The sequence below is a fragment of the Carassius carassius genome, chromosome 37 (genome assembly GCF_963082965.1).
Source record: "Carassius carassius chromosome 37, fCarCar2.1, whole genome shotgun sequence".
NCBI lineage: Eukaryota > Metazoa > Chordata > Actinopteri > Cypriniformes > Cyprinidae > Carassius > Carassius carassius.
Genome location: NC_081791.1, coordinates 6,377,013 through 6,401,176, shown reverse-complemented (window position 1 = coordinate 6,401,176; position 24,164 = coordinate 6,377,013). Strand labels below are relative to the sequence as shown.

Genomic DNA, 24,164 nt, shown 5'->3' with positions numbered 1-24,164 from the left:
CAATGTCAGAACCTTCAAAACGCATTTTACAATCCTTTCAAAATACCTTACACTGTTATGGTCTCATCAGTAATCACACAGTCCCAGACATCCGACACCATTTTTGTTTCGATGCATTACATGAGATGAAATATTTAGCCTTTCGTGTAATGTTGTAAAAGTTTAGATGTTCTATGTCTGTTTTAACTGATAACAAGTCTTATGGCAAGAAAATCGAAGAGAAATACTGATTTTATTACACAGTATACATTTGCTTTCATTCACACAATTTAGATTTTTGTATGCCTATACGCATGTTTAACTGATATAGCATGCCAGAAGCTAATATTGACAAAATAAAAGACATATTAAAGGATTTAGATGGGATGAATATATGGAAGATGGTAACACTTTAGAATACTGTTTCTTACTTACTACATAACTAATAAGGAATTATTAAAGAACTAACAGGTAATTTTTCATTAACACTTAACTCACCACTGTTAACTACTAAGGAAGATATGTGTCACACACCTGGACTCATTTTGTGTGTTTTTGCCCCTGTGACCCAGTTTCTGTCTCTATGTGGTTTGATTAGTTCCCAGGTGTGTCTAGTCATTTCCGCATGTGTTCCATGTCCCTGTTAATTTAGTCATTCCATCCACCTGTGTTTTCCCTATTATCCCTTGTATAAAGGCCTTGTCCTTTCAGTTCTGTTTTGTCGGGTCTACTCGTTACCAGTTACTTGTCAACTTGTCAACTTGTCAACTTGTCTACTTGTCTACTTGTCCACTTGTTACCTGTTACTTGCCACTTGCCACCTGTTATTTGCTACTTACCTTGCCTATGTTTGATTTAATAAATCCTTGTTTCGTTTATCCCTCGGCTCCGTGTTCCTTCCAGCAGCGTAAGCCGTGACAGAGGACCCGACCTAAAAAGTTAAAAACTGCGTGTTTTCCCTCCGTTTTGTTTTCCGTTTTTTCACAGTCTTTTTCTTTCCGTAGTGTGTCATGGATCCCCTCTATCGCCCCGAATGCCTCCTCCTCCTGCTGGAGCAGGAGGGACTTTCTCTCGAGGACCATACTAGACGGTTTCTCTTCCTAGCTAATGCCACCAGCTACCCGGACCACGCGGCCGAAGATGGTCCTCGGGAAGATTTCGCCGCATTCATAGAGTGGAATCTGGTGAGAAATGGGTCACCTCTCACGGTCGGCCCAAAGGAGGATCTCGCCAGGTCCACTCTGGACCCAGAGCCCAGCCTACAATCTCCCCACGGTACGAGGCATAAGCCCGAGCCCACTGATGACGGAGAGCCAGAGAGCAACCCGTCAGACCAGGTGCGAGAGCCGGCGACACTGCCCACCACGAGGGAGCAAAATGTGGAGCGCCAAATGGGTCAAAATGAGGGGGTTTCCAATTCACCTATGCCAGATCCTCTGTTAAGCCCAGGAAGGGCTCCTGATCTTCCGTTAAGCCCAGGACGGGCTCCTGATCCTCCTGTAAGCCCAGGACGGGCTCCTGATCCTCTGTTAAGCCCAGGAAGGGCTCCTGATCTTCCGTTAAGCCCAGGACGGGCTCCTGATCCTCCTGTAAGCCCAGGACGGGCTCCTGATCCTCTGTTAAGCCCAGGAAGGGCTCCTGATTCCCCGTTAAGCCCAGGACGGGCTCCTGTTCCCCCGTTAAGCCCAGGACGGGCTCCTGTTCCCCCGTTAAGCCCAGGACGGGCTCCTGATCCTCTGTTAAGCCCAGGAAGGGCTCCTGATTCCCCGTTAAGCCCAGGACGGGCTCCTGTTCCCCCGTTAAGCCCAGGACGGGCTCCTGTTCCCCTGTTAAGCCCAGGACGGGCTCCTGATCCTCTGTTAAGCCCAGTACGGGCTCCTGTTCCCCCGTTAAGCCCAGGACGGGCTCCTGATCCTCTGTTAAGCCCAGGACGGGCTCCTGATCCTCCTTTAAGCCCAGGACGGGCTCCTTATCCCCCGTTAAGCCCAGGACGGGCTCCTGATCCCCCGTTAAGCCGAGGACGGGCTCCTGAACCCCCGTTAAGCCCAGGACGGGCTCCTGATCCTCCGTTAAGCCCAGGACGGGCTCCTGATCCTCCGTTAAGCCCAGGAAGGGCTCCAGCCCCAGAGCTTACTCCAATGCCTGCTCCTCCAAAATATCCCACCCTCCCACCCACTCCTGCCTCCTCCTCCGCTGTCGTCTGGCTGCCCCTCTGCTCGCCCTCAGCCTACCATCATTGTGGTGCGAGCTCAGCGGGACCGCCATCCTCCAGCGACGCCTTGGTCGGCGTCTCCCTCACCTCCGCCTCCAGCCTCTGAGGCCTGGACTCCGCCTCGGCCCGTTGACCCGTCGGCTCCACCATGGCTCCTAGCTCCTTCCTCTCCGCCGTGGCCCGGCAGTCCGCAGGCTCTGCCTGGCTCCCTCGTCCCTCCGGCTCCGCCTTGGTCTGGCGTCGTCCATCCTATGCCTCGGGACTCCACTCCTCCGGCTTCGCCTCATCCCTCCGTCCCTCCGGCTCCGTCAGGCTCCTTCATCCCCTCGGCTACACCTCAGTCCTCGGTCACTCTGGCCTCACGGCGGCCTTCCGGATCCACATCGCCGCGTCAGTCACCAGAGCCATCAGTTCCCCCTAGGACCTCCGGCTCCTCCCCGTCACCCTGGCTCTTCGGCTCTCCGTCTCCACCTCGGGCTCCTCCACTTGCTCCGTTGCCTTGGGGCGAGTCCCTGGAGTCGGTGACCATTCCTCCTCCATGGCTCCTTCCACCGTCGGCCCCACCTTGGGCCGTTATGGCTGTGGCCTGGGTCCTGCTGGGTACCTCCTGCTTCAGATCCTTCCGGTCTCCTCCCTGGCTCCTCCCTCCGTCATCTCCTCCCTGGCTCCTTCCTCTGTAGTCCCTGTCTGCTGGCCCCCTCCTGGGAGGCTGTCCTCCACCGGAACCTCCTCCCAAGTTCCCACCCACGCCTCCCTTTGTTGTTTCTACGGTGCGAGGACGCACCTACCGGGAGGGGGGAGTACTGTCACACACCTGGACTCATTTTGTGTGTTTTTGCCCCTGTGACCCAGTTTCTGTCTCTATGTGGTTTGATTAGTTCCCAGGTGTGTCTAGTCATTTCCGCATGTGTTCCATGTCCCTGTTAATTTAGTCATTCCATCCACCTGTGTTTTCCCTATTATCCCTTGTATAAAGGCCTTGTCCTTTCAGTTCTGTTTTGTCGGGTCTACTCGTTACCAGTTACTTGTCCACTCGTCTACTTGTTACTTGTCAACTTGTCTACTTGTCCACTTGTTACCTGTTACTTGCCACTTGCCACTTGCCACCTGTTATTTGCTACTTACCTTGCCTATGTTTGATTTAATAAATCCTTTTTTCGTTTATCCCTCGGCTCCGTGTTCCTTCCAGCAGCGTAAGCCGTGACAATATGTTAATTAATCAGTATGTAATACAATTTTATGATTGTGTTAAGTAACAGATAGCTAATCAATAACTAATGAATTCTGTCATACCTACTGAAGAACTACTATTAATTATCTACTAGTTAGGGTTCAAGAAAAATAACTATGAAGTAACAACTAATGAACAGTTATACACAATTTAATTGAATTGTGACCCTTTCATATAAAAGTTATTAGCAGTTGTAGTAGTATAAAAATGCAATATTAATAAATGCAATACATTTTACAGAGGTTTTGCCTGTGTAGTGAATTGTTTTGTGAGTGTGTTTTGTAAGAAATCAGCTTCCAGTAGGAATCCTACCACGACTCCAGTGCCTTGCGATAATTACCTTAGTTTTTATATTTTATATACAGTACTGTATGTGTGCCTCCTCAGCATACCACATTACCATTAATTCAATTTCTTTATGTAAGGCAAAGCCTGAGGAAAAGTGAAAATACAGGTAACCAATTAGTAATTAATAAAGAATTATCAAATAATTCTGTAGGACTTATTTTGAACCTGAAACATTAGGCCTATTCTAAAGTGAAAATATTGGGAACCCATTAGTAATTAATAAAGAATTATCAGATAATTCCTCAATAATTACTTAGAACCTGAAACAGTATTCTAAAGTGAAAACATAGGGAACCCATTAGTAATTAATAAATAGTTATCAAATAATCATTCAGGACTTATTTTGAACCTAAAACATTAGGCCTATTCTAAAGTGAAATTATAGTGAACCCTTTAGTGATTAATAAAGAATTATTAGATAATTTCTCAATAATTTCTTAGAACCTGAAACAGTATTCTAAAGTGAAAACATAGGTGTCACGATTATTAGATGGAGTGCCCATGAACTTCATTAGAGGGCACTCCACTCAGGACCATTCCACCCATCAACCACCAGATGTCACTTGGACACTAGCACCTCTCATACTGTTGCACCACACCCGAACTACATTACCCATGAGTCACTGCATCACAATCACCCTGCCACACCTGCACCTCATTCATCAGCCAATTTCCTTGCCACACCTGCACCTCATTTACACACACACATAAAAGCAGCACACTCACTCTCACTCAATGCAAAGTCTTGTTTAGCCAGTCTGACATTTCCTAGCGTTTTTCCCTGTGTTTGTTATTCCTGTGTTTTGACCTTTGGACTGTGTATTCCGACTCTGATTCTCTGCTGCCTTTCCCGATCTCTGCTTGTTTTTGGTTACGATTCTGGTTATCCCTGACACACCTGACGCCATTCCTGATCTCTGCCTGTATTACCATTCTGTGGAATAAATGCTGCATATGGATCCGAACGCCTCCGACTCCTTGTTACAATAGGGAACCCATTAGTAATTAATAAATAGTTATCAAATAATTATTCAGGACTTATTTCGAACCTGAAACATTAGGCTTATTCTAAAGTGAAATTATAGTGAACCCTTTAGTAATTAATAAAGAATTATCAGATAATTCATATTTTATTCAATTTCAACATGCTTACTGTCCACATTTAAACTAATTTAACAAACATTTTATAATCAAAACTTAAACATTTAGAAGCAAACAAATGCATATTTCATTTCCATTATAGGCTAATAAGTGGACTTTAACAAAGTTGCTACTGTAGTAGTACTTTGTACTTGTCCTTTTACTTTGAACTGGCCTACTTATAATTTTACTGGAGTAATATTTTATTGGGGTATCTGTACTTTTACTCAAGTACTTGATTTGTGGGCCACAGCCTGATAATTATAGTGATTATTTGCGTATAACTGTTCATTAGTAGTTACTTCATAGTTGTTTTTCTTGAACCCTAACTAGTAGATAATTAATAGTAGTTCTTCAGGAGGTATGACAGAATTCATTAGTTATTGATTAGCTAACTGTTATTTAACACAATCATAAAATTATATTACATACTGATTAGTTAACACATCTTCCTTAGTAGTTAACAGTAGTGAGTTAAGTCTTAATGAATAATCACCTGTTAGTTCTTCAATAATTCCTTATTAGTTATGTAGTAAGTAAGAAACAGTATTCTAAAGTGTTACCGAAGATTTAATGTTTTATGTTAATCTTACAGAGACCAAACGTCAAAGACCAGCCAGAAGACTCTTGCCAAGTAGGAGACCACGTCTGGATCAGGTTAGACAATAAACATAAAAATAAACTGTTTAAAGATTTAATTACTAAGAAGGATAAAATAATTAAAATATTTGATAAACATACTGTGGAATTAGCAGATAATGGCCTCTGGAGTAAGACCAAGGACAAGAAAATTGAATTCTTACAGGAAGAGTATCAATGAGATAAGGATGAGCTTGTTAAATTGGTTGAGATTAATAACCAGAGAGGTGTGATTAGAATTGAAACTAATCTAATGACAAGATGCGACGCTAATTATATAGCGAAGGATATTGAGCATGAAAAAGCCAGACAGACAGGTAGATTGCATAATAATAATTCATTATTATTCATGTGTGCTATTTGTGGTAGTTTTGGAGAATACCTGTGGTGGGAAGCACCAACGATAAGCAAGCCCAAATCCAGGGAGGAATTAAAAAGCAAAAAAAAAAAAAAAAGAACCTCTAAAAAGTAAAACTCTAACTATGCCAAAAATACAGAGAGATCAATATTAAAAAACTATTAAATATTAATAGAAAGCAGCTTTGTGTGTTCTCTGCCAAGAATTCAGGACTCAGGCTCAGGACATACCATCTTCACCTGCCCGGTAAAAGAGCCAGCCCGGTAGTAAACTTGAGGCTACTATCGGGTTGGATATCCACTGGGAAGTCCTCAACAACATCATCGACTCTCCTTCCGGTGAAACTGTGGTGGGAGAATCACACTCACGACTGTCACACCCTTCTGGACTCCGGAGCCAAAGGTAATTTCATTGACTCACTCCTTGCACGTCACCTGAACATTCCTGTCCTGCCTGTGTCTCTTCCCATCCATGTCACCACACTCAACGGCCAGGAACTGCCTCACGTCACACTACACAGAACCCATCACTCTGCTCATCTCTGGCAATCATTGTGAAACCATATCCTTTTTCCTCATGGACTCCCCTGTAGCTCCCATTGTGTTAGGTCACCCCTGGTTAATAAAACATGATACACGAGTGGAGTGGGGTTCCAACACAGTCATATTGTGGAGTGAAAGTTGTCATGACTCTTGTCTGGTTTCTGCTTGTCCTGTTGTCCCTGTTTCTGTCTTTCAGAAGGAGAACATGGTTTTGCCAAATGTGCCCGCAGAGTATCTGGACCTGAAGGAGGTGTTCAGTAAGTCCCGTGCTGCTTCTATTCTTCCGCATCGTCCCTACGACTGTGCCATAGATTTAGTGCCAGGTAAGTCTCCGCCTAAAGGCAAGTTATACTCTCTTTCTATTCCTGAGAGGGAGGCCATGGAGAAATACATTTCTGATTCCTTAGCATCTGGGTTCATTCGTCCTTCCTCTTCTCCAGTGGGGGCGGGATTCTTTTTTGTGGGTAAGAAGGATGGTTCTCTGCGACCTTGTATTGATTACCGAGAGCTGAACAACATTACGATAAAGAACACTTATTCATTACCACTCATGTCTTCAACTTTCGAGAGGTTCCAGGGAGCATCCGTATTCACAAAATTGGATTTACGTAATGCTTATCATTTGGTCCGCATCAGGAAGGGGGGTGAATGGAAAACCGCCTTTAATACCCCCAGAGGGCACTTTGAATACTTGGTGATGCCGTTCGGGCTCTCCAACTCGCCAGGGGTTTTCCAAGCACTCGTTAATGACGTGTTCTCAAAGCCCATTCTCAAGTAACCTCTGGAGCACTCGTCTGACGTGTTGAACGTGTTCCTGGAGAGATGAAGAAAAAATAAGTATGTCATCCAGGTAAACATATATAAACTGATCTACCATATCTCTCAACACGTCGGGCTGTTGGGCTGTTAGAGATCAGTGTTTGCTTTAGTTGGGCTCTCGACCCTTGATTTCTGTCTTAGTCTTTTCTTTGGCTGTTATAACCGTGTGTTTCTAAAACACATTTGTTGTAATCCAAAAGCCCAGAAGAAATATCATCGGGTGTTAACCTGTACCTAGGGGGTAGGACAGACGAGGCGAGAGAAAAGGAGATGGAAGGAGGAGCAACAGAGACGAGAGAGGGGAGAGAGGAAAAAAAAAAATCCGGTTCCCAGACGCACTGCTGCTCGGCCCTCCACCAGCTGGGTGATCTCCTCCGCGGTGCCTGGCGGTGGCACTGGACGGGCTTCGGCAGACGGCACAACACTCCTCCGCCGCCCGGTGGACGGCGACAACTCCTCCTATTTTGGGCAGCCGGCAGGAGTCCCCCGTTCCCTGCCCCTCCAGATACTTTCATGGAGGCAGCAGGCTCTGGCCCCCTGGCGAACGGCCCCGACTCCTCCGCTCCCTCACGGACGGCAGCCGCCCCTCCACATCATGGGCGGCCAGCAGCGAGCTCGCCCGTCCCCGGCAACTCACTCCAGCCCACCGCCTCGAGCGTCCATGGCGGCACAGTTCCTTGCCAGCTCGATGGCACCGCGGATTCACCACAGCGGCGAGGGATCTTCAGCAGTGGGTCCCTCCTTCTCCCGGGCTTCGGCACCACTGATACGATAAAACCTTCGTAATCATCGGGAAGAAGGAGGCGGGAACCGGCGGACAATCAACGGAAACTTTAATGATCAAAATAAAGACAAAACAGCGCATCAGCCCCTAACGGACGACTGACGCGCACAAATAGAAATCAAAACACAAAATAAAGTCCAGGCCTGGTCCTCTCTCGTCTGTCACTGTCGTCGCTCCGGTTTTATATCCCTCCATCTCCTCCGTGGGACTCGAGACCGGCGAGTGTCGCAGGTGTCGCTCATCTCCAATCACTCCACCGGCCTCGCTCCTGTTCCCACATCCCTCGGCCCCGCCCCACTCATCACAGTCTCCAAGAATCCTTCTTCCTGGAGTCAGCAACTCTCTATGGTGGAGTACGCTCACAATTCGTTACCAGTGTCAGCTACGGGCCTTTCTCCGTTCCAGTGCAGTTTAGGTTACCAGCCACAAGTTTTTCCCAGTCTGGAATCTGAAGTCGCGGTCCCCTCTGCTCACGCGTTTGTCCAGAGGTGCCACCGCACCTGGACCAGAGCCTGCGAGACTCTGCTCCGGATGAGGGAGCGCACTAAGGCCAAGGCCGATCGCCACCGATCAAAGTCTCCCGTTTACGTCGTGGGTCAAAAGGTGTGGCTTTCTACCAGTAACATTCCTCTGCATTCCGTATCTAATAAATTAGCTCCCAAATTTATTTTTAGATTTTGTGAGAACTAACGGGCCTTGGAGGACTGATAAGAAGTTTGTTAAAAGCCTGTTATTCTACAGTCGTTAATATTATCATGCAGGTGGTTGGGCTTAGTAGGAATACAGATAAAGAGGACAAACAAGTGCTCACTGAAAGAAGGATTCATCGAAAGACCTTGACCGAACGTAGCACTCCTTTGGTGCATAAGGTATAAGACTTTACTTCTGAAATACATGGCATTTCAATAGAGTGCCACGAAGGGTGAACAGTTGAGTGATATACAATGGATAACTTTAAGAATGATTCTACCAGCATTGCTGTTTTGTTAGGAAATGGTGACAACCTTTTAGAAATTCTGGTAAACAATTGTCTTTTTATTACAGTGAATATGATATTATAAAAAATAATAATATAAATTAAAATAAAAAAGGGGGGTTACATACATATGTTTTTAAGTTTTTATTTTCTATTTTTATTATTTTTTAACTTCATTTGAGTGGGTTATTGGTTCTGAAAATGTATGCATGATTTATTATGAAACCTAATATGATATGTAACTTTGAGTAAATTAAGAATAAATACAAAGGACCACAATTTGATAAAAAAAAAAAAAACATTTTTCATTTAATGCTCATATAGGAACTAAGGAGAGCCCAAGGTGGACGATTATTGACAAGAAAATTTAATTACTTAATTAATTGTTATTGGGCAAGATAATTGTATGAGATGCCATCAATTTCTGAATAATTTAACCCTCTGGAGTCTAAGGGTATTTTTGGGGCCTGGAGAAGTTTTGTCATGCCCTGACATTTGTGCTTTTTTCAGTTTCTTATAAATATCTAAATGGGTAAAGACTAATCTCACTGTAATTAGCACAAACTGGGCTGTAATAATATGTGAGCAGCATGTATGTACATTATTGTGTTTTTGAGAAAAAAAATGTTATGCGTGGTTAGTGAAAAACTAAAAATGTTAAAACACTTGAATAAGGCCATAAAACACATTAAGGACATTGGTTCCCGGGATTTTTGAGAACTGGAGCTTGTAGCCTAGAATATTTCTTTCTAAATGATGTGAAAATCATCTTGTTTACTCACCCACAGAAAACAATATATTGATTTAAATTTTCTATGTCACTTTTTGTTGGTAAAAGTCATATGCGAGAGGGCGTGAACTATCATGAATATCATTGTGATTTACACCTGAGAAGACAATGGCCTGCATAATGAGCTGCATAATGAGCCATTCAGTCATCTGTGCCACTGATAGGGAACAGTTACAAGAAAGTATGTGAGGACAAAAAATAAGTGTATATATTTTGTTTATTATCACACAAAATAACATTAGAATTTAGCAAAAACACAGAAGGCACAATCAAGGTGAAACTGCAAAAAAAAAGGAAAAAAGGAAAAGTGCAACATAAAAAAAATATATATTGTAAACAGGAAGAGTGCAAGATAAAAAAAAAAGGGACCACTTTATCATAAAGTGCCCAGAATTGCACAGTTATACGTCTCTGTGCCACTCCAGGAAACAGTTCCTTTTCAACTGGACACACAAGTGCACATCACATGCCTGGCATTTCCAAGGAGTGTCCTGTCTCTTACCATGCTTTACTTTGCAAAGCACACAAGTCCGGCGACCAGCAGTGGCACCTGAGGGCTGCTCAGATCCTGGAATAGGCTCATGGTCAGCACTGGTCCGCTTTGGTGGTATTTTCTGTGACACACCACAGAGCTCTGCAATTAGTTCTTCCATAAACTCCTTGTGGGTCATGGTGCCATAAAGCTCTTTGTGTAAAATATAAGCATTGCTGGCAGCAATGTCCAAGAAGTGCAGAAATAGCTTTCTGTACCACTTCATTGTTTTGTGCTGTGTACTGTAGTATTGTAACAGCTGATCAGACAGGTCAACACCCCCCATGTGCTGGTTGTAGGCAGTCACAGGTGCAGGACATGGAAAACTCTTTTTCCTCCATCCATTTTGTGTTTTTGCCCTCCTCTGCACATTGTCTCCTGTGTAAGCAGCATGGATGGTGGAGCAGACGGACACCTCTCGTGTGTCCATCCATTTCACAAACACAAGATCTTTGTCTCGAATCCACCTGATGGAGCCCCTCACAGATTTTTTGGTGAGGGAGTTAGCTGCATTCCGAGGGCAATCTTTCCTGTTGTCTCTGTAAGTCCCACATGCACCAAACTTCAAAGCAAACAAGTCTCTTAGGAGCTTGGGACTAGTGTAGAAATTATCCATGTATACATGGTACCCAGAGCCCAAAACTGTACGGTCCAACAGAGATGTCACAGCGTCATATGAAAGTCCATGGCCTGTGGGAAAGTGGTTCTTTCCTGTGTAAACAGCAAAATCTGCAGTATATCCATTTGAAGAATCCGCAAGAACAAACAACTTGAAGCCCCATTTGGTTGGCTTGGCTTTCATGTACTGAGTCATTCCTGTGTTTGCTATGCATGCCACCATTCTTTCATCCACTGCCAAATTTTTTCTTGGTTGATAGATGGCCTTGCATGCAAGCCGGATTGTGTCCATGAGGGGCCTGACTCTGAAAAGACGGTCATGTTCAGCTGTGCCCCTCTTTTTGTCATTGTCCTGGTCTGCATCTGGGTTACTCATGTGCAGATTCCATGAAATTGTGCGGTATCTGTCCCTTGACATGATTGTGGCAGGAAAAGGAACAGAGAAAAGATTGTTCTGCCGCCAGTAGTCTGTGATGGAACTCAACTTCACCATTGCCATGTAGAAGAGTAACCCAAAGTAGCAGTACAGCTCACTGATGCTGACATCTGTCCATTTATATTTATGTCCCTTTGCACATGCCCTGGCAGCCTGAGCATTGGTGTTTTGACACAGAGTTGTCACAGCAGTGTCAGAAAAAAACTTTTTGAATAGACTCATGGGAGTGTGTGCATCACATGGTCTTAGTTGTGGTCCAGGTTCCCTTGTGGGCAGGAATCTCAGAGCCTGTGGAGCCATGTCAATATCATCCTCTGTTTTCCATGACCAAGTGGGTTGCTTATTTACTTTAGCTCTCTTTGCCACAGGTTCTTTTGCACATCTGAAATAAAGAATAAAAATAAAAATTAGCATTTTTGATGCAGGTAAAACATGAAAGTGGTGTATTTGAAGTGTTAAAAAAAAATTGTTGTTAAAAACTGATGACATATATTAAGAAATAGTGTTGTAAATACTATAATAAATACAGTACAATACACTATGGTTCAAAAACACTATAGTATTCACTATAGCTAAATTACAATATTAGTTTTTCATGTGGGATACAGGCATAACAAAAGTACAATTTCTAATAATCCATACAGGAAGATTTGCTTATTGTGTCATCCAAACCACAAATAATGTTTCCATATTATTTAGGCATAGGCATAATAAAACTACAATACTGTGCACTTACTCGATATGCTTTTCCAGCGAACTCACGCACTCGGGTCCCTTTGTTATGCACGTTGCCGATGATGCAGCCACAGTCCTAAAAGAAAATTGAAAGTGTTGTTAGCAATTACCAGAGGATTCATAACTGATAAAACATTGAATAGATAGATAGATAGATAGATAGATAGATAGATAGATAGATAGATAGATAGATAGATAGATAGGAAGAAATAAATTATCCAATAACAATACACATTAAAAAAAAAATTGAAAAAAAATAACGGGCAGCATACAACGTTCAACCCCCCCAATGTTCAAACCAAATCTACGCCCTTGACAAGGACACATCTCTGTTTATAAATCACTGCAATATATGTTACTGGAATGAATTGGACATAATGCAGAATTCGTCAATATTTTATGTTGTTTATTTATTTTAATTTTTTCTATAATATTTTGATTCCTATATAATATAAGATTCCTATAGCACTTTTTTGTAAGGGTATGTCCCCCACCGAATCGGCTTCATTAGCCTACCACTTACGGTTTGCAAAGATACAATTATAAAATTATTGCAAACCTTTAATCTATCAATATTTATGTTCTATTATGCATTTTCCTTGTTATATGAATAACAGAAATTCATGAAATAATATATATAGGCAGACACACAATAATAAGATTTATTCAAATGTTGATTTTGACATTAGTGAACATCACCATCACCATATATATGATTTGGAAAAATAAATAAATAAATAAAATTATAAATGAGCATTTCTAAAGACAGTTCACCTTTAACAAGAATATCACAAAAATTAACAACTTGTTTTTCAACATCTTCAGTGAAAGTGCACACAGTGAACGTTTCAATTGCAAGAACAAAAACAATCTGTGAATGTCCTATTACAGGCAGAAAGGTACAAAAAAAGATGTGCAATCTAGCAAGTGCACACATGAACTATAAACAGTACTAAAATGGAAGTGGTGCCATAAGATATCAGTAATTAATCAGACACCACCATCTATTGTGTGTGCATTTGTGTATGAGAAGTTTTTATTTTTTTTATTTTTGTGAGAGAAGAGGCATTGACATAGAATAGAAGCATTAGTCAAAAAGGTGTATAATCTAGCAAATGCACACATGAACAAAAAAGAACTCTGACCATCTTTCGGAAACTAGTGTACTACTAGCCAGCTACTAGCCAGTTCAAGTTTTGTATAGATTTCTAAAAACGAACAGCAAAACCTCTACACTCAAACTGACGCTAACGATTTCAGCAGCTTTCAGTCCATAATAGTGGCCGCGCCTCCGCAGAGGCATCTACAGACTGTTACCCAAAACACAACAGAGTTTCGCCTCTTGGGCTTCTATACTCTTTGACCACAGGGAAGTCTTCTGAGCAAATTGTAAGTACTATTGGAATGCTTATAGTTTTGTCCAGAGTCGACTTTCCTTACCTACCTGAGAATAATAAATAAATAGGTAAAAGGTGTATAGATAAAGGAGACACCATAAAACACTATGCTCACTCTCTCCATCTCGCCTATCTTCTGTGGTTTCATCCTCACTTCCTGCACTCTCTCAGTTTTCAGCTCTGGACACGAAAAGTGCTACGGACCAGTGGCGGCTCCTGCCAATTCTCTCAGGGGGGGCAAATGTTTGCATGATTAATGAGGATAAGTCACCCATTCAATTGATAAATTAACGGCTACTTAAAGATGTAAAGGGAACTGAACTACTATAGTATTAATTAAAAAGAAACTGACATTGAGAATCAATATCTTGCTCTCCTTATGTTTCTATATGCGTGTTAACAATTCAGCAGCAAATGAAGACTGACGCCAGGATGTGGTTTTTCCAAAAAAACTTTTTACTTCGATTTCAGTTAAATAAGAAATATTTGAAGTCACATAAATCACTGTTTACGCAACTCACTTATAGAACACTGCTAATTTGTATTACACTGCTCACTTATATAACATTACTCACTTACATTACACTGCTTACATTACTCACTTATATTAGCCTACATTTCTCCCTTACATTACACTGCTCCCTACTATCGATATGCATCTTTGCTCTTTCGTGTTTTTTCACCTTCTCCGAGAGATGATGCATTTCGGTGACGCCTGTAGTTGTCCATGCAATGTCCGTTACGCTCTTGCGATGGAACAAAATGCAGCGGTAAATGAGCAAAATAAAGCGTCAGCTACTTCGCAGCCGGCTAGCCTTTTTCTCCGCTCAAATCCTCGAAAATACTCGTTTATACAACTTCCCTCCCTTTGTAGATTCTTGTTTGATGTTTAAATTTGGTTTTGGTGGTCCTAATTCTTTAATTGCCAATTTATCCTTATTGCTACAATGAATGAATGGTCTTTCTTTCAATGACACGATAGAATTAATTTGCGCTGAGGTAACGTTTGCCGTGATATCGATCAAGTTCAGCTGACAACTAAATTTGCATAGCCATCTCTCTGAGTTTTTTTTTCACATTTGATAAAGATATTAAAGAAGTTTTTCATTTTTTCTTGTTGTTAAAATTAAAAATAGTTTTTTAAATGTTATTGGATGTCACTGTTCCCACCAGTTGTTGCACAAGTTAAAGTTACGTACGATGACGAAAGCACGTTATGTTCCTCCCGGAACTCATTGAGATTGCATTGCAGTGCCTGTAGTTTGAAAAAAATCATCTTTGAATGGAAGTCTATGAGAGCACTCGGGGCGATTCTCAGTTTGACAGAAATCGCCCAAAAAGGGGCGGTACTACACAAAATGCGACTCAACGCTGATTGGACTATTTAGAGGCAGAACAAACAGTCTAGAATAGTGAAAGCTAGCATGACACTGGTTGAATGTGAAAGAAAAAAAATCCCTCCCTTTCGCACTTTGGAGGTTGGTCGCCCAATCGCCCTAATGGAGAAACCGGCACTGCTACAGACACTCTTTACTCCACTTTAACATCTTGCTTGGACAACTTGTGCCCACTGTTGTCTAGACCAGCACGCACCACCCCATCTGCCCCCTGGCTGTCTGAGGGTCTCCGTGAACATTGCTCTAAACTCAGGGCTGCAGAGAGGAAATGGCATAAATCAAGAAACTCTACCAACCTCAGTGTGTATCAGTCTCTCCTCTCTTCTTTCTCTCCAAGTGTCTTCACGGCTAAAACATCCTACTACCACAAAATTAACAGCTGTTGTGATGCTTGGACACTCTTAAAAACTTTCTCTTCACTTCTTAAGGGTCAAAAAGGTACATATATGTTCCCAAGTATTAAAAGGTACATATATGTACCATTTCTTTTAAAGGTTAAGGTACAATATCAAGAGCCAGCCCTGATTGGCTGCTTGATTTTCATTTGAAAAGAACGTCCAGTTCGCAGTCTTTCTTTTGGCGGAGATGAAGTCATAGCATGGTTATTATAGGGCTTTCAGTAAAATCAGCAGTGTAATATTTGCCGTGTTAAAAAGTTTTTAATTCCCAAAGAGTTGAATTAAAAATCTACAGTGTCAAATAGTAATCATGTTCAGTGTTGTTACATGGTGTACTCTCACTTTTACACTAAAAGTGCAGAATAAAAAAAACTGGACTCCCTTCAGTAACTGCTGCCTCGCGAGGCGACGACGACATTCTTTCTTCGAGCGACCAAGACGGTAAGTTGGATTGCTTTTCCCTTGATAAAAGTACACTGGAAAAACATTTTTGTTGATAATTTTACTCAAAATATGATTGGTGGTGAACAAATTTAGAAATTACTAACTGCGAGTGTTTTTGTCAGGTTTAATGTTGATCGTGAGGTGCAGAGATGTAAGTAACAGAAGCGTTAACAGAAGTTAACAGTAACAGAAGTTTCTCATCGATCGGGTTTCCTCAAAAAAGGTGATTAACGTTACTTGTAAAATAACTTTTTGGAATCTGCTTACAATGTAAGCCATTTATGCTTTATGCTTCTTTCATCTTAGTTCGTCGACGCGTCCTCTCGCCTCTGTTCCCGCCGAGGCCTGGGTTTACTGGAGTCTGGCGCCGAAGACTGAAGCAGCTAACTTTACATTCGGTAGGTTCCCTCTCGAGGCGGGAACGAGACATTACATCAGCTAAGACGTATATGGGAACTCTTCCCTTCTCCACTTTCACTGGGAACTCTTCCCTTCTCCACTTTCACTGAAATCTTATTGGCTAACACCAGCTGGAGACAGCTGGCCAATTGACGCGAAGCATGCAAATACTGACAGGTTCACGGGCAGTATAAATTGCATGGGCGCGAAAATTATGTCAGAATCTCTTTCTTCACGCTAGAAGTTATCTTCACGCTTATAACCTTAAATCTTAACCATCGTAGAAGTTGCATTAGAGGATTACTCACCGTTTCCTCTCCGCATCCGATGGCTGCTACCTGCCAGATTTGTGCGGGTCCCCTTGACCCGCAGTACGCTCACCAGTTCTGTGTTTCCTGCCTGGGCCTCGCCCATGCCGAGGCAGCTTTCACGGATGACACGTGCGCCCACTGCGCCGAGCTGCCAGTGCGCGCCCTCAGAGCCAGAAGGGAAGTGGCTCGGGCATCAGCGGGGATCAGGCCCACTGCCACCAGCGAGCCGCTGGTCGGCTCTTCCCCGCCCCAAGACGAGTTCGACGCTGTCAGCTTCGCGGACGATAGAAACAGAAACAAGCAGTGGTCAGGGCCTGGAAAGAGACATCAGTGTCATCCTCGGCTACCAAGCCGTCTTCCTGACGGGCCGCTGAAGAGGAAGAGAGAGCGCGCTGGTGGCCCCGCCCTCAAGCGCCGTTTTCAAAAGCTTCGTGTCCCCCAGGTTCCCTTGGGCGACAATCGAAATGTGTGTTTAAATGCTGTTTGTGTGAGTTCCACAATAAAAACATGTATCTTTTCACAAAAAGAGCTTTCTCTTCCTTGTGCACCAAACACTGTGTCGCTCGCCCTGTCTCAGGACAGCGCAGAGCCACAAGCCATGATTATAATGGCCTCTCGAGTGCTCGAGAGTGCCAACAACACACAATGCCCGCTGCGGGCTGCCCTCCAGCCAGTGCTTCACCGTGGGTACTGGGAATTATTCAGCACGGATATTCTCTCCAGTTCAAACGCAGACCTCCCCGATTCAACGGCGTGGTCCCGTCACTGACTTTGCTCCAAGACTTTTCAATTCTGAGACAGGAAGTTTTCAGTCTGCTCGAGAATGGAGCGATAGAGCGTGTCCCTCCAAGCGAGCAGAAAAGCGGGTTTTACAGCCGCTACTTCGTGGTGCCAAAGAAGGGTGGGGGACTCCGATTCTGGACCTGAGACCCATCAACCGAGCACTTCACAGACGCGCATTCAGAATGACAACACTGAAACAGATTTTGACTCAGATACGGCCCGGGGACTGGTTCGCCTCAGTGGATCTAAAAGACGCGTACTTTTATATTCAAATAGCGTCGCACCACAGACGCTTCCTCAGGTTTGCTTTCGAAGGCATCAGTATTCGGTGCTTCCGTTTGGCCTGGCCCTGGCCCCCCGCACATTCTCAAAGTGCGTGGAAGCGGCGCTTTCTCCCCTCAGATCGAGCGGAATGCGCATCTTGAATTATCTGGACGATTGGCTAATTTTAGCCCACTCGAGAGATGTGCATACATCAGTCACGTGGAAACGCTGCTCCGCCATCTGGATACGCTGGGAATACGTGTGAATATGCGTTGACATCGACAGATGCGTCAACTTCAGGCTGGGGAGCAGTGTGCCTGGGCGTACCGGCCTCAGGCCTGTGGTCGGAGTCACAGAGAACGTGGCACATAAACCGTTTGGAATTAGAAGCGGTTTCCTTAGGCCTGCAAGCCTTTCGGTCGAAATTAGAGTGGCAACATGTACTGATTCGAACCGACAACACGTCTGTGGTCTCGTACATAAATCGCCAGGGAGGCGTGCGCTCCAGAGCTCTATTCAAACAGGCAGCGAGTCTCCTGTTGTGGGCGGACCGACACTTTCTCTCCATAAGAGCGGCGCACATCCCCGGTATCCTGAACCACGGAGCGGATATGCTTTCGAGGAACGGGATTCCTCAAGGAGAGTGGAGGCTTCACCCAGGATCAGTTCATATGATTTGGGATCGATTCGAGAGGGCGGAAGTGGATTTGTTTGCCACAAGCGAGAACACACACTGTCAGACGTTCTTCTCGCTATCTCACTCCCCACTACCAGGAGTTGCTCTGACTTCGCGCTGGCCGGAAGCCAGACTTTACGCGTTTCCTCCGGTGAAGATTCTGCCTATGGTTTTGTGCAAAATCAGGGAGGAGAGAGCGTCAGTTACACTCGTGGCCCCAAACTGGCCGAATCAGCCCTGGTTCGCGGACCTGAGAGAGTTAGTGATGGCTCCCCCATGGCAAATCCCCCTCAGGAAGGACCTGCTGTCTCAAGCGAACGGCACAATGTGGCACCCCAGCCCCGAGCTGTGGAACCTTCATGTGTGGCCGCTGCGGGGACCATAAACGAGCAGGACGCTCTGCACTCACGGGTGCTGAGTACGCTTACGGAGGCTCGCGCACCATCTATGAGACGCCTCTACGCTCTAAAGTGGGGAGTTTTCACAAAATGGTGCAAGGAAATTCAAATTGACCCGGAGACCTTTTCCTTGTCGGATGTTTTACGCTTTCTACAGCACAGAATGGACTGCGGGAGTTTGCCGTCCACGCTGAAGGTGTATGTGGCCGCTATTGCCGCTTTTCGTTCCCCGGTTGACGGGCAATCGATCGGTAAGCATGCTCTGGTAATCAGTTTTCTCAGGGGAGCGAGGAGATTGTGTCCTTCACGGCCGCCCTCTGTGCCGCCGTGGGAATTAGCTCTAGTTTTGAGGGCTCTAGCTCTACCGCCATTCGAGCCCTTAGCTTCGATTGGGATTAAGGAGCTTTCCCAGAAGACTGCCTTGCTTCTTGCTCTCGCCTCTGCGAAGTGCATTGGAGACCTACATGCGTTTTCGGTGAATGATGATTGCATCTGTTTCGGACCTGGGGACTGTAATGTCACTCTCCGGCCGAGACCAGGTTATGTTCCGAAGTCACTCAATGCACCATTTAGAACACAGGTTGTTTCCCTGCCCGTGATGCTGATGCTCAGAGCGCTGTTTGCCCTGTTATGGCTTTGCGGATGTATGTGGATCGCTCGGCCGCCTTTCGTCAGTCGGACCAGCTGTTTGTGTGCTTTGGTGGGTGTAATAAGGGACGTGCTGTTTCAAAACAGAGACTTTCTGACTGGATTTTGGATGCTATCGCGTTGGCTTACAAATGCCAAGGGAAGGATTGTCCCCTCAACATCAAAGCTCATTCTGTGAGAGCAATATCTTCCTCCTGTGCCTGGGCTAGAGGTATGTCTATCCAGGATTTATGTCTTGCTGCTGGCTGGTCTTCCCAGAACACATTCGCCAGGTTTTACAAGCTGGATGTACCCTCTGTAGCGTCACATGTACTTTCGGTGAGTTAAGTTTGATTCATTCTGTTATAACCAGCTATACAGTAGTTACCATGGCTGCTAACTCTGTGTTCTGGTTTTTACGGTTTATGCAGTTGTCACCGCAAGCTGTCGACTCTGTGTTTAACTCTCAAGCTTGAGTGCTTTTGTGTTGTGTCTGCCCTGTTTAGTGTGGGCTTCACATTTATTGCATGAAGATATGCAAATTTCGTTAGGGTCGGAGCTGATGTCTCATTGGTCTAGTTGCGCCTATCATATGCGAGCACTCTTAGCGACACGGCCATTGGCTAGAACTGTCCTGCTTATGTGTGGGGGTGATGTACTCCTTTCAGGGCTTATCTTCACTGCTCTCACGGCGGGATTTTATACAGTTCCCATATACGTCTTAGCTGACGTAATGTTGAGTTACCGCCTCGAGAGGGAATGTCTCCGGTTACTATCGTAACTTCGGTTCCCTGAGAGGCGGGAACGAGACATTACGTTAGCCGCTGTGATTGCGCGCTAATAACAACTTTGTTTTTGTGACTCATAACTCCGTGTTGAAGTGTCTGTCTCGCCGCTGCAGATGTGCAGTCTTTCTGCAGCCAGAGCTGCTATAACGCGCAACATTTGCCAGTCATTTGATGGACGTTATCAAATGCAAAACTCTGAGACTAGAGCACGTTTAAAAACTTCTATTCGCCACTGTCTTGCATTGCTTGTTCTCAGCGCTGAATATCATGTCTGTCATTTCATATCTGCGTCAAGACACATACGCGCTATCATCAAGATTTTCTCAAGACAATTAATGTTACATTTATGCAAGTAACGTGAAAGTACGCGCAGCCTGACACTTCACCTGTAGGAGAAAAAAATACAGTCCGTGGCGATGGTTTGCAAGCCACCCTTTTAGTTCATAAACCGGAATGATTTGTTTAACCGAGGGAACAGTTTAAGAATTTGTGAGTAAGGTTTATAAACTGACGGGACTGATTGAAAAACCGTCGTCACGGATTGTATGTTTTTCTCCTACAGATGATATGCCGAGCTGCGTATGAAAGTGAGTTAAATGTAGGTTAAACTGTAAATCTGTCAGTCTTTCAGTTTCCTTCATTGCCCACTAACAGAGGGGACATGTACTTTGTCAGTTCATATGGCATCCTATTTTGGGTTAAATAATGTCCCAAATGCTTCCAGATATACAAGGTTACGTGTTAATGGAGAAATATGTCTGAATCTATCTATAGTTTATTTTCACATTATAAATAATAAATAGTCAGATAAATAAAAAAAATAAATAATAAATAAAGTTTATGATTTGACACCCATTTTATAGACAGTTCTCATCATACTGATAATTAGGGGTAATCACAATTGTTTCACCACATTTACCTATTTAAATAACTGAAATAAGTGTTTTTTTAAATTATTTTTCAATAGAATTGGTCCAGACCTCTGTTGTGTCAAGTGAAGGAAGCTCCTGTGAGTCTGATAACTCTGAGTGTGAGTGATGGTGACCCTTCAGGAAAGGAGCAGAATGCTGAAGATGATGCCAGAAGTGTGAGTCGGTCTCATTTATATGTTATTCTGTGTGCAGTACAAATTTAAAATGCACAAATGAATATGAACAATTAAAGTTTAACTGGGCAGGCACACCGTTTTAGTTTATGTTCACACATGGAATTTACTATTTACTAATTTAATATATCAAACTGCAAAAAGATAAATGGTAAGTTGAACCAAAAATGGAAAAATTGTCATAATTTCTCACTCTCTGTGATTCCAAACCTGCAAGACTTGCATTCATTTTGGAAACACAAATGAAGATATTTTGAATGAGATAATTTCTTTCCACTGACGGTCTATACAAATAACTATCATTTTGAAGTTCATAAAGAGATCATAAAACTAGTCAAATGAATCGAGCGGTTTAGACCAAATTTTTTGAAGACACTCGATCACTTTACAATGAACAGAATTACTTTTTTTTTAACATTGATCAGGGAACATAAACCGAAAATTTGGAATAAACCACATGATACATATAAATTACTTCTCTTTATGGATTAGATCTCTTTGTGAACTATTAAAGTGGTAGTTAAGGGACAGAAATCTTATATTCTATTAAAATATCTTCAGTTGTGTTTCAAAGATAACAAAAGGCTGAGTAAACTAAATTTTCATTTTTAACGAACCCTGTAATAAAAGAATATGGCCATATGTGTCACCCAAGATGTGTGCTAATGCCAGGTTGTGAACAGAGCCACTGTGTGACTACACAATCAACTTAGCAGATTGGTTCCTGAGAGAGATGTTGTCATTAATTGTTGTTTTGTTGTTATCGTTGTTATTTTCTTTCTTTTCAAGAAGCCAAGTTCCTGGCTTCTCCCAAGACCTTCAAGGACCCAATTGACCTCAGAATCAGCTGTGAAGGAGGATGAAACCAATTGTCTAAGGTTAGACTATATTTCAGAATAAGAATATCTATATTTTTGCTGTATTCTGTATTTAGTCTGTGTCCATGCATTTATTTTATTTTTTTGCTGATTTTGTCATATCTGTTATCTAGAATGGGACAGCGATATTGCATCCATTGGTCTCCTACTTCATTTGATTCCACCATCATCACTAGGCTGCAAGGGACCTGGAAAAATGTCATCCTGTCAAGCTGAAAAACATCTACAAAAAGGTACATTTGGACATTTCTGTCACTACAGATTCTCTGCCTCAAAATATTGGCAGAGGGGTGGTATATGAAAAACACATTTAATATAAATAAAATCAGTTGGAGAGCTAACCTTGAGTGTTACTTTTATTTTTTTCTGCAGATACTAACAAGAACAGCTTGATTGCAGAGAAGAGGCCACACAGTCATACCTGCTCGCTGATAGGACAACGAAGAACATCATTCATGGATGCTACACAACTTAAATATACACATCATATTTGTTCATTTCTAGGTAAATTTGATGATGTTGTGATTTTTGTTTTTGTGCAACACTTAATGAATATGACTGACTAATTAACCTCTACACATCTGGGATATGCTTTAAAGTTGCCAGTTTGCCCATTTTTGTTCAATAAATGTTCAAATTTATACATCTGTCTGAAGACTCTTGATTTTATTGTCTAATCTTGTACATTAACTTTATTTTTAACATAATAATAAATAAAAAAATAGTTTGCACTGAAAAGAGGACTTAATTAATTACACTTAAAACAACCCCAGGGGTGTTAAATACACTTACTCAGTATATAATCGTTTATATGTCACAGTTTGTGATAAATCAGAGGGGTTCAGAGACAAAAGCAGGTACAGTCTTGTTTAATGAGAAAATAAGGATGCCCCGCACGGCTGATAAACAGAACTAAGGTTTCACAAAGTAATACAGGATCCTTGACCACTTCTTCAAAGGGGTAACTCAGGATTACAGCCGGAGGTCCGGACTACTGTTTGAACGGGGAGAGGAGGAGCACAGGTGAGAAGCGCAGTTCTCTGCAACCCTCTACGAAGACCGCTGGGTACAGCATAGAGGAGGTAAACACAACTGCTATACTGAGGCTCTATAAGAAACAAGACTACAATGAAGTAATGGTAACACTCAGCTCCGTGCATCTAGTTTAAACAATAATCTGACAACACAGACACAAAAAGAGAGCTAGATATAGCGAAGGCAAAGGAGACAGATAGAGAACAGGTGTGATGATGAGAGAATGGAATTCAGCTGACGGTAATGAGGGGTAAGCCAGCAGAGTGAGGTAAGGGATGAAAAAATAAGGAAAAAGCCAGGATCATGACAGTAACCCCTCCTCAAGGTGCGCCTCCTGACGCACTAGAAGACGGGGACTGATGGGAGCAGTAGAAATCATTGATAAGCGAGCGGTCCAGAATGTCCCGGGAGGGGATCCAGAATCTCTCCTCAGGACCATAACCCTCCCAATCAACCAGAAATTGATGACCCCTCCCCCTGGGGCGAACATCGAGCAAACTATGAACTCGGTAGACAGGGGAGCCCTCAACACGAACCGGGGACACGACAGGACGAGGGGGGGCGCGAATAACAGGCTTCAAACAAGAGACATGAAACATGGGATGAACACGTTGGAGATTGGCCAGCAACTGGAGCCTGACAGAGACCGGGCTAAGAATCTTAATGATGTGAAAAGGTCCAAAGAATTTAGGAGCCAGCTTACGCGAGGGGTACTGAAGGGGAAGGTTAGCGGTAGCGAGCCAAACCCTCTTTCCGCGGACATAACAGGGGCTTCTGACATGGCGTTTATTAGCGGAGTGGCACATAACGGAGCGCGATCTACAAAGGGCGGATCAAACCGTTCTCCAAGTTCGTCTGCAACGCTGGATGAACGCTTGTACGGAAGGCACCTTGGATTCGGTGTTGGAAGGAAAGAGGGGGGGCTGGTAACCTAAACAACCCTGGAATGGCGACAGACCGGTAGCAGACGCGGGGGTGGAATTGTATGCATACTCTGCCCAAGGAAGCTGTTCTACCCAAGACGCGGGGTAATGAAATGCGAGACTACGCAACAGCCGACCGATAGTTTGATTAGCGCGTTCGGCCTGACCGTTCGTCTGTGGGTGAAACCTGGAGGAGAGACTA

At 43.6% G+C, this 24,164-nt stretch overlaps 1 protein-coding gene across 1 annotated transcript; it reads right to left on the bottom strand.

The window, feature by feature from the left end:
• Window positions 1–10,219: 10,219 nt before the first annotated feature.
• On the bottom strand, window positions 10,220–11,704 carry LOC132118659 (piggyBac transposable element-derived protein 4-like). Its single transcript, XM_059528628.1, has one exon. The coding sequence runs from the start codon at window positions 11,702–11,704 to the stop codon at window positions 10,220–10,222; it is 1,485 nt and encodes a 494-aa protein (XP_059384611.1).
• Between the last annotated feature and the right edge of the window lie 12,460 nt (window positions 11,705–24,164).